Raw genomic sequence first — 12,618 nt, 5'->3', positions numbered from 1 at the left:
GATTTATTCTGCTGCATCAAATGATCCTGATTTATTCTGCTGCATCAAATAATCCTGATTTATTCTGCTGCATCAAATAATCCTGATTTATTCTGCTGCATCAAATGATCCTGATTTATTCTGTTTGTACAGCAACTGTACAGTTTTCTGAATATGATCTCGAGCACCAGGATGTTGGAGAAGCTTTTGTTTGTTTTCTTCCTGAATGTAGTGAGCACAACGCTCCTGAAACGAGCCGGACTGGTCCTACGGGTCTGAGTCAAACAAAACACCCACAACAGCTTGAACAAAGCTCAGACAAAACCGCGAGGGCTGCACCTGCGCGTGAGAATCGTTCAGGGCCTAAAGCATTGTCTTTCCTGTGATGTTTCACCTGAACGGGTTCCTGAAGCATTAAAATGACCTAAAAACAGTAATACTACAGGTCGATACTCAAGAATGTAAACGTAAGAGGAAAATTAAAATATAGAAGTGTGTATGAGACACTGTGTGTGTGTGTGTGTGTGTGTGTGTGTGTGTGTGTGTGAGATTAAAACTACAGTAATGAGCAGACAGGAAGTGTAGTACTCATCAGGACAGAAAGAAATAAAGACATGAGTATGAGGTTCTCTGGTGTTGGAACGTTGGGGAACAGACCGGTGTAAACAGAAGATTCTGCAGTTTTTTCTCTCGTCTGTTCCACCCATGTGAACTCACGGAAGCTTGTAATTAACTAACGAGTTAAATAACAAGGAGCTTCACTTTCCGATTCAGCAGTGAGACGTTCCTGATCTACTGGAGCTGCTCCGAGTCCCACAACATGAAATCCAGCAGTCCGCTGATTCTGCTCAACATCTGGCAGAGTTCGCCAAAGAGTCATGAAATGGTAAAGTGAGCATCACATTGAATCTCTCTCTCTCTCTCACACACACACACACACTCTCTCTCTCACACACACACACACTCTCACTCTCTCTCACACACACAGACACATGCTTTCTCTCTCTCTCTCAAGATTCAGGTGGCTTTATTATCAGGGTAAAAAGGCTTTACATTGGCAAAGCATTGGTGACATTAAATTACAGACACACATTTACACACATTTACACACATTTACACAAAATAAATAAAGTTTGATAAAATAACAGCAGTAAAAGAAGCAGGAAACACACACTGATCTGTGGGAGTGTTGTGTAGATGTGTACAGTGTTGGTGTTACTGTACGGTTCGTGGTCCTGTTCCACTGGTTACTCTTTTGTTGTGACAGGACTTCACTCACCTGGCGGCCAGGTCTGAGCTTGCCGAGGTTTCTCCTCACAGCTGTGGGAGTTCGTTCTCTTTCCGCTTCAGACTGAAGTCTTTTTCGTGGATTGTGAAGAGGGGAAATGTTTCCCCGATGTGTGTAGAATTGGGGAATGCTATTAAATGTGAAGTTCTGTTTCCACTTCATTTAGAGTGCGCTGGGAGCATACTGAATGAGGTGTGTGTAGTTCTGAGTGTGCTCAAGGGGCATGTTGTCTAATTTGAAATGATGATGTTGGTCTTTTTTCAGAATATCATTATTTTAGCCTTTTTTGGGGTAACTGCCAGAGCCCATGACTGACAGATTGTGTGCAGGAGGTCTAGCTGCTGCTGTAGCGCTTCCATTCCATTCAGTTCACTTTCATTTGTACAGCGCTTTTAACAGTGACATCGTCTCAGAGCAGCGTTACAGAAACATATGAACACAGGATGGAGATGTTAAGCGTGTGAGTTTATCCCTATTGAGCGAGACGGTGGTGACGGTGGTGAGGAAAAACTCCCTGAGATGATACGAGGAAGAAACCTCGAGAGGAACCGGACTCAGAAGGGAACCCGTCCTCCTCTGGGTAACGACGGATAGTGTGAGAGTAAAGGAAAGTTCATTATGGTTTAATATGAAGTCTGTGTGTTGAACTAGTCCACTGTTCACTAAAGGAGACCCGAGTGTAAAACTGCATGTGGTAATTGCAGTGCTAAAGCCATCGCAGCAACCGTAGTCCCAGCAACCACAGCGAGAACGTCCGTGTGGAATTGAGGCGCCATCCTCAGTAATCTCCAGGCTGCACTGCTTGGGGTCGTCGTCAGAAGCAGAACGTAGCCTCCAGTTGATGAGAGCTCCATCCAGAGCTTCTTTTGTGGGTAACGGCAGCACCAGATCCTCTGTGAACAGCAGGCATTGGACTGCAGTGTGTAGTAGAGTAAGACTGGGTGCTGCAGACTGTTCCAGAGCCATCGCTAGGCCGTTGATGTATATATTGAATACTCTGGGACTCAAGCTACAGCCCTGCCTCGCTCCACGACTCTGAGGGAGGAAGAGAGATTTGATGATGTCATATGTTTTCCTCCAACGCCGCACTGAATCAGCTAGAGTAAAAATCCCTCACGCCAAATTGAGTCAAAAGCTTTTTTGAAGTCAACACATCATGAGAAGATGTTTTCATTCTATTTTGGTTGATGTTGCTGTATGTTGCTGATGTTGTTGTATCCTGTCCAGGCAGGTGTTTGTCTCCCTGACGGTTGACTGTGTCGGGTTCTTCACCTGTTCTGCCGTTTACGTCTCCACAGATCAGTTCACTGCCTTGTGACTGGAAGTGATTGATGTCTTCTTCTAATATGGAGAAACTAAAGTGGGGAGATTCTGCTGGTGGGATGTATGCGGCACACAGAAAGATGTTCTTCTCTGTTGACATGACTGCTCTATTAATTGCTAGCCGTATATAAAATTGGTTTGTTTGAACTATTTTGATGGAGCGGGCAATATCTGACTCGTACCAGATTAGCATGCCCCCTGAGTCTCCTCCCTGTGTCGCTCCAGGCAGTTTAATGGACGGGATGATGAGTTCTCTGTAACCTGTAGGACAACCAGTGGGTCCATCCCCGCTGCTCCATGTCTCCTGCAGGATGATGATGTCTGAGTTTTAGCTCTTGAGTCCAAAGGTAGACGATCTCAGTCCTTGAATATTCCAACATGATATGATAAATGCTTTGTGGTCCATGGGGTTTCAGTTTTGGTAGCAGGTTTTGTCCTAGGACATTAGGTGTGAGCAGATCAGGTTGATCATCTGATGGATGTCTCTCAGCTCAGCTATTGGGGCTTGTGCAGGTGCTGGTGTGGGGATCCAGCTCACCGTCTGGACGTAGCTGAAGCTGCCAGGGTTCTGCTGCATGTGCTGGGTGCAAGGTGTAGGCAGGAGAGGCTGTGCTCTGGGGTTGATGTGAAGTTGTGATAGCAGACTTGGATGGAAGAGGATTTCTAGATGGTAGGGAGCGCTGTTGTTTTGACTGGGGTCTTTCTGTAGGTCTCAGATGGTTCTCCATCAGTCAGGCGTGTGTTGCCTGGATCTGTTTCTCCTGGGGGTGGTGTTTGGGATCCGGTTCAGGGCAACATCTTTTAGTGTCTTGGCAAAGACAGGAACAAGGACAAAGACAGTTTCTTTCTATAGGTGGACGTGGTCTGTTTTTTTTTGTCTTCATCACAACACCCTGGCGTTGATTACTTTCCTGTAACAGCATGTCCCTCAGTGTTTTATTCCTTTTGGTTTTAGAACTGTGAAATGTTTTTAGATGATGTGTATATACACACCAAGCATGTTAAAAGCAGGGTGAGTTACGGGGCCTGATCCCCCGAACAGGGCCGTGCAGAAGAGGGGGCTCTGGGGGCTCTGGGGGCTCGAGCCCCTGCCCTTTTTCTAAATTATTTACAAGTTCCCCACTCAACATTAATTAAAAAACAATTCTATTATGTAAAAAGCATTTGAATTCAAATTAACTCGAGAGCGTGAACAAAACAGTAGCCATTTTTGTTCCTATTTATTTGTCCGAATCGAGTTTGCAGTCTGATAGTCTCGGGGTCGTGGCGCGGTCGTGACGCGGTCGTGGCGCGGTCGTGGCGCGGTTTTTTGTATTATACTAAAAACACTGGCAGTTTTTTGTATTATAATAAAAACAGCAGATGTGACAGTAACGTGAGAAGTCTGATCACACTCGCTGTACTGAGATCAGACAAGGCCGAATAAAACCTTTAGGTCTGAAACAGAAATTCCGGTAAACTTCCATCACATTTCCAGCAACTTCTGCACGGTTTGCTAGACTCTTCTGTAGTGGGCGTGGCCGAGCTCACCTGTCCCGCCGGGAAATGGCGGAAGTTTTTGCGACGGAATTGCGTTGGAAAAGTGAGCGCGCGCGCGAGCGGCAGCGGCGCGGGTGGGGTTATGCGCTCGTGCATGTAGCTTCTAACGTAAGGGTGGAGGGAGAAAGATTTAGAAACGGAGAGAGAGAAGTTATCTATGGCTTCTCGAAGATCATCTCCTCAGAGCACCGCGACTTTTTATTAAAGCGCGCGCAGGAACCGGAGGAGAAGCGAGCACGAGGAAGGAGACATGAATCCGGCGGGCAAGGAGAACGAGGTGCTTAGGGACGGGTCCAGAACAGCAGAGAGAGATCAGGTTGGTCTGGATTTACTACAGCTAGCCGCTGATTTGGTTTTTCTTTTTTCTGACAAAGGGAGTGCGCGTGCAATCAGAATCTGTCCTATACTCTACACTATACATTATACTACATTATATACTCTACACTATACTACATTATATACTATACACTATACACTGTACTACATTATATACTCTACACTATACTACATTATATACTCTACACTATACATTATACTACATTATATACTCTACACTATACTACATTATATACTCTACACTATACACTGTACTACATTATATACTATACACTATACACTATACTACATTATATACTCTACACTATACTACATTATATACTCTACACTATACACTATACTACACTATACTACATTATATACTATACACTATACACTATACTACATTATATACTATACACTATACTACATTATATACTCTACACTATACACTGTACTACATTATATACTCTACACTATACATTATACTACATTATATACTCTACACTATACACTGTACTACATTATATACTATACACTATACACTATACTACATTATATACTCTACACTATACACTATACTACACTATACTACATTATATACTATACACTATACACTATACTACATTATATACTATACACTATACTACATTATATACTCTACACTATACATGATACTACATTATATACTCTACACTATACATTATACTACATTATATACTCTACACTATACACTGTACTACATTATATACTATACACTATACACTATACTACATTATATACTCTACACTATACTACATTATATACTCTACACTATACACTATACTACACTATACTACATTATATACTATACACTATACACTATACTACATTATATACTATACACTATACTACATTATATACTCTACACTATACATGATACTACATTATATACTCTACACTATACACTGTACTACATTATATACTATACACTATACTACATTATATACTCTACACTATACTACATTATATACTCTACACTATACTACATTATATACTCTACACTATACACTATACTACATTATATACTATACACTATACTACATTATATACTCTACACTATACATGATACTACATTATATACTCTACACTATACATTATACTACATTATATACTATACACTATACACTATACTACATTATATACTCTACACTATACACTGTACTACATTATATACTATACACTATACACTATACATTATATACTATACACTATACTACATTATATACTCTACACTATACACTGTACTACATTATATACTCTACACTATACACTATACTACATTATATACTCTACACTATACACTGTACTACATTATATACTATACACTATACAACATTATATACTCTACACTATACACTGTACTACATTATATACTCTACACTATACACTGTACTACATTATATACTATACACTATACTACATTATATACTCTACACTATACACTGTACTACATTATATACTATACACTATACAACATTATATACTCTACACTATACACTGTACTACATTATATACTATACACTATACTACATTATATACTATACACTATACACTGTACTACATTATATACTATACACTATACTACATTATATACTCTACACTATACACTGTACTACATTATATACTATACACTATACTACATTATATACTCTACACTATACACTGTACTACATTATATACTATACACTGTACTACATTATATACTATACACTATACTACATTATATACTCTACACTATACACTGTACTACATTATATACTATACACTATACTACATTATATACTCTACACTATACATGATACTACATTATATACTCTACACTATACATTATACTACATTATATACTCTACACTATACACTGTACTACATTATATACTCTACACTATACATGATACTACATTATATACTCTACACTATACATTATACTACATTATATACTCTACACTATACACTATACTACATTATATACTCTACACTATACAAGATACTACATTATATACTCTACACTATACATTATACTACATTATATACTATACACTATACACTATACTACATTATATACTCTACACTATACACTGTACTACATTATATACTATACACTATACACTATACTACATTATATACTATACACTATACTACATTATATACTCTACACTATACACTGTACTACATTATATACTCTACACTATACACTGTACTACATTATATACTATACACTATACTACATTATATACTCTACACTATACACTGTACTACATTATATACTATACACTATACAACATTATATACTCTACACTATACACTGTACTACATTATATACTCTACACTATACTACATTATATACTACACTATACACTATACTACATTATATACTCTACACTATACACTGTACTACATTATATACTAAACTATACACTATACTACATTATACACTATACTACATTATATACTACACTATACACTATACTACATTATATACTCTACACTATACACTATACTACATTATATACTGTACTCTATAGGTACACTATACACTATACTACATTATATACTCTACACTATACACTATACTACATTATATACTGTACTCTATAGGTACACTATACACTATACTACATTATATACTGTACTCTATAGGTACACTATACACTATACTACATTATATACTGTACTCTATAGGTACACTTTACTCTATATGCTACACTGTACTGTACTGTAAAGGTACACTATACACTATACAACATTATATACCACTCTATACTGTACTCTATAGGTACACTATATACATTTACATTTATTAATTTAGCAGAAGCTTTTATCCAAAGCAACTTACAAATGAGGAAACACAAGCAAAGCGATATATCAAGTAGTGCTACTGTACACAATCTTTCACTTGAGTTCTAGAAATGTGCACAGAGTAGAGGTGTAAGTGCCAGAATATGTTTTTAAAAATTTTTTTTATAAGGGGTTGGTTTTATGGGTTGGTTAGGTGTTCATTGAAGAGGCGGGTCTTTAGCGGTTTTTTGAAGGTGGTGAGAGATTCTGTGGTCCGGACTGATGTTGGAAGTTCATTCCACCACTGAGGAACAGTTAGAGTGAATGTTCTTGAGAGGGATCTTGAGTCACGCTGAGTAGGCACTACTAAACGTCGGTCGCTAATCGATCGCAGATTGCGTGAGGGAACGTAAGCCTTCAGGAGAGAGTTGAGGTAGGGGGCGTTGTTCCAGACAAGGTCTTGTAGGTGAGCATCAAGGCCCTGAATTTGATGCGGGCGTCTACAGGAAGCCAGTGGAGGAGATGAAGAGGGGTGTGATGTGGGTTCTCTTGGGCTGGTTGAAGACGAGGCGCGCTGCTGCATTCTGAATCATCTGAAGGGGTTTGATGGAGCTGCCCGGAGGCCCGAGAGTAGTGAGTTGCAGTAGATCAGTTTGAGATAACAAGAGCCTGGACCAGTATCTGTGTAGCCTGTTTGGTGAGGTAGGGTCTGATTTTCTTGATGTTGTACAGGATGAACCTACAGGACCGTGCAGTTGTTGAGATGTGGTCTGTAAAGCCGTCATCAAGAGTCACCCCGAGGTTCCTGGCCGTCCTGGTTGGTTCGAGTGTGGTTGAGCCGAGCTGTATAGTGAGGTTGTGGGTGATTGAGGGACAGGCTGGGATGATGAGAAGCTCAGATTTTGCCAGGTTGAGCTTAAGGTGGTTTTCCTTCATCCAGACCGAGATGTCCGACAGGCAAGCAGAGATACGTGCAGAGACAGAAGGATCGTCAGGCTGGAAGGACAAATAGAGCTGGGTGTCATCAGCATAGCAATGATATGAGATAATGATACATACTTGTGCTTATATATATATATATATATATATATATATATATATATATATATATATATATATAATATAAATATTGTATATGTGTTTTCCGTTACACACTCAGTGTGGACATCCTGTAGATTTGGGATGTTACTGTGGAGAGACAGATGAGAGAAATATTAAGCAGAAGAATCAGATCAGTATTCTGTCTACAGGAAACATTAGTTGTACTCCATCTACACACTCTCAGAAATAAAGTTACTGAACGGTACTTTTTCTTGTTGCTTGGGTCGTACCATTAAGGGGACATCTGTTGTACCTTTTTAAGATGTGTGTTTATACCTTTCTGAATGATTTCAGGACGAGTTAAACCGGCCAAAAACAGTGCTTTGGATATCTGAGTAAAACAAAACAACGAGTTCATTCCGATCCTGTAACAAATGGAAAAGATGTTTATTTTTATATACACACACACACACACATTAGTATTGCTTTTGTTATATTGATACTTTATGATGTTTATTATATAGTATTTGGTATGCAAGTGGAAAAGTTGAACTGAATAAATAAAACCCGCTGCGTTGTGTAGGTCATGTTTTTAGTGATGTATTTTTTCCGAGTGAAGTGCTTCCAAAAATATATACAAAAATGATCATTTTAAAGCTTGGCAATTTTGTTTGGGTGTGGAATCAGTATCACCACCACATGCCCCTGGCAGGTAAAAGATACACACTACAGGTACAGAACATGTCTCCATGACGATACCACACCAGCGAGTACAGTACACAAGTACAGTTTGGTACCTTTTCATTTCTGAGACTGTGTGTCTGAGAGTGTGTGTGTGTCTAAGAGTGTGTGTGTGTCTGAGACCGTGTGTGTGTCTGAGACCGTGTGTGTGTCTGAGACCGTGTGTGTGTCTGAGACCGTGTGTGTGTCTGAGACCGTGTGTGTGTCTGAGAGTGTGTGTGTGTCTGAGACCGTGTGTGTGTCTGAGACCGTGTGTGTGTCTGAGACCGTGTGTGTGTCTGAGACCGTGTGTGTGTCTGAGACCGTGTGTGTGTGTCTGAGACCATGTGTGTGTCTGAGACCGTGTGTGTGTCTGAGACCGTGTGTGTGTCTGAGACCGTGTGTGTGTGTCTGAGACCGTGTGTGTGTGTCTGAGACCGTGTGTGTGTGTCTGAGACCGTGTGTGTGTCTGAGACCGTGTGTGTGTCTGAGACCGTGTGTGTGTCTGAGACCGTGTGTGTGTCTGAGACTCGTATTCACTTCTCACATGTGCGTTAATGAACGTGAGAAATTACAAATTTCCACACACATCTCCGATTTTAAGAGGAAACTGTGGCTACATGCAGACCAAAAGAAAATATAATAAATGTTTAAAAAAATACCGCATACAGGTTTCCCATAGAGAGATAGAGAGAGAGGTAGTTGGAGAGAGAGAGATGGATAGGTAGAGAGGTAGAGAGAGAGATGCACTTTTCTGAAGGGGAAAGTGTTTCGCTCATTATTTAAATGAATATTAATTATGTACATAAGGGTTGTTTGTTGGCAAATAGCTGAAAGAAATATCAAATATTATATGAAATATTTTGTGAGGTATAATCGGAATATTACATCGGAATATTTTATGACCTTTTTAAATATTTCTTTCATCTGTGTATAACTCTAGTGTCTGTGAAGCTGCTGTTTGACAGTGTTGTTAAAAGTGCTGTATAAATAACCCTGAATAAATGTGATGGGGGAGTTGGTGTACAGAGACGTGTACAATCATGTTTAAGGTTAAAATGACGCTAAGCTGCACCAGGATGAGATGTTAATTACACGACCCAGCGCACAGAGATAAATCGCCTGATTTACCTAACAAAGCTAAAATAGTGACGCAGGCACAGGTCAGGAGCTGATCTGCGTGAAAGGACGCTCACAAATTCTCGATTAAAATAATCCATTGTCATCGCCCTCACTCAGCTCAAACGTTTCCCACAAGCCAGACATATTGTCTACCAGCTATTGTATGAAGCTAACGGTGTGTGAATTGATTAAGGAACCTCAAAGAGACCACACTAGGCCACGCCCCTCTGGTAATAATGACATCCTGAGCGCGTGGAGTAATGTTTATGAGGTTAGAGTGGTGATAAAGACGCGCTTACTATAAAATGCACGGTCTGTCAGATCATTATTTTGTGCTTAAAAGTGATGCATTAATAACGTTTACGTTTGTTTGGGGAAAATCAGGTTCAGCAGAGACGTCAGATGTTTGACTTTAGTTTTGCCCCGGAGCGACGAGGTTCCTCGTGTACAAAGCATGAAATCACACCCTCGTTTAATCCCTGTAAACATTTAGCTTATTTACATATATATCTCACAAATACTCGCTTATTTAAAGATAGAAATCCAATACACGTGGGCACTTTTATCGAAGATAGAACTCTGAAAGGTTCTGTGGTGGTTCCTCTGCGAAGGTATTGTGTAGAACCCAACAACAGTGTTTTCTTATCAGGTAAAATTCCACGTGAGAACCTTTTAGGAAGCTAATAATCCTTAATCATGGAATGAGTGAACAGGTGTCGAGAACTGTGTAGACTCTTATGGGGGGAAAAAGTTCTCCCTGGAACGATTACAGGTTCTTTGCCTCCTAAAAAGTTCTGCTGGGATCCTGCAGTGATCAGGAACACTGTTGCAGTGCTGGTATTAGGTGACGTTAAAGAATGTCGCGGGTGTAAACGGTTGGTTTTTAAAGAGTTCTTGAGTGTGTGTGTTTACGACTCGACGCAAGTGGAGTCTGTGACATGGGAGTGAAGACGCTACACGCACGCATCATTTCCTCCTTTAAAGCGAAGACCCTGGCGTGTCGAGGTGATCGGGGGCCGTGTTCACACACGCTTACATTCCTCTACACTGATCTTGTATACTTACTGTATATACTTAAATACATAAACACATGCAGTATATACACACACTGTGGGGATTTGGGGGCGTGGCTGTGGGGATTTGGGGGCGTGGCTGTGGGGATTCGTGTTCGTTCAGCTACAGGAGCGTTAGTGGGGTTGAGGTCAGGTGCTGATGATGTGAGGAGACTCCAGTTCCAGTTCATCCCAAAGGTGCTGAGTCAGTGGGGTTGAGGTCAGGGCTCTGTGCAGCACGCTCGAGATCTTCCACCTTCACACCGCGTCTTCCTGGAGCTCGCTTTGTGCACAGGAGCATCGTCATGCTGGAACAGTGTTTGGGTTCCTCTTAGTTGTTGGAGAAATTGTAAAGCGACAGCATACAGAGACGCTCTGTATAATTGTGTGTTTGGGGAGGAACCACACGTGGGTGTGATGGTCAGGAGCGCACATTCCACTGGCCACTTCGTGTATTTCCCATTCTGGTTTGATTTTATGAGCTCAGTATGAAGTTTATTTCGTATAATAACTGATCCTCGATCAGCACACGGCTTAAACATGAACTGTTTTTTGCGTTGGCTCGGGGTGTACAGGTGTAGGGTTTAAGGCTGGAACAGGAAATGAAAAAACCTTCTGGACATTTTTGGTGCTGGATCTCCGGGGGGTGAACATTAACTCTGCAGTAAATCTGCTGGCTGAACGGTTAAGGCTCTGGGTTACTGATCAGAAGGTCCGGGGCTTTCGCACCCAGCACAGCCAAGCCGCCAGTGTCGGGTCCCTGAGCACGGCCCTTAACCCTCCCGCCCTGCTCCAGGTTCACCTGCGCTCCGACTCCAGCTTCCTAACAAGCTGGAATATGTGGAAAGTTTCACTGCTCTGATTAAAGCGCTAATCCTCTCGAGGGTGTAGGTGTTGTAGTGATGGGGCGTTGTTTTGCATCAGCAGAAGCAGAGTAAACCCCTCTTACACCCTCGAGTGCGTTACTGCGTTCATAAAACAGTGACAAAAGCAATATAATAAAACCATTTCATTTATTATGAATAATATTCACTAACAATACTTCTGCCACACAGTATAGTCTGTTGACCGTAAGCTTTGGTTGCTAGGCAACATAACATGCAGGGATTAGTGTTCCATGGGCAGAACAATGGCTTAAGCTCTGATATTTTCAAGCTTGTTTGATTTTGTCGGTGGAGAGTTGTGTAGCGTGAACATCCGTACGACACGCACCGTTACCAGCGAAGAGGAACAGCCCGAGAGCGCCGGGGGGGAATCCGATTCACCTGCCGTCGCGCGCAGCATGCTCCTGAATCCGGTCCATCATTTTCCTCTGACATCACGCCGAAGTCTTTTATTCCTCTCGCGCCACAGCAGTTTACCTCCTAATACATGTGTTATCAATTAATACACATCATACTTTTATCCCTTTATTGTTACATT

The 12,618-nt window shown here is 40.8% G+C and overlaps 1 protein-coding gene across 2 annotated transcripts in view; it reads left to right on the top strand.

Annotated features, from left to right (window-relative positions):
* The first annotated feature begins 732 nt into the window (after positions 1 to 732).
* Positions 733 to 12,618, top strand: part of trpm4a (transient receptor potential cation channel, subfamily M, member 4a) — a 42,213-nt gene continuing 30,327 nt past the window's right edge. Inside the window, exon 1 of one of the 2 annotated variants that reach the window (XM_053676785.1) lies at positions 733 to 865. In XM_053676785.1, the coding sequence (XP_053532760.1) occupies positions 800 to 865 (66 nt within the window). In that variant the 5' untranslated portion in view covers positions 733 to 799. Of the gene's footprint in view, positions 866 to 4,189; positions 4,446 to 12,618 lie in introns of those variants that run through there. The other variant, XM_053676782.1, reaches the window with a different exon arrangement.

Source organism: Ictalurus punctatus, chromosome 2 (assembly GCF_001660625.3).
Source record: "Ictalurus punctatus breed USDA103 chromosome 2, Coco_2.0, whole genome shotgun sequence".
In the NCBI taxonomy this organism is placed as follows: domain Eukaryota; kingdom Metazoa; phylum Chordata; class Actinopteri; order Siluriformes; family Ictaluridae; genus Ictalurus; species Ictalurus punctatus.
The sequence above is the reverse complement of the archived record's forward strand: the minus strand, read 5'-3'. Positions and strand labels throughout refer to the sequence as shown.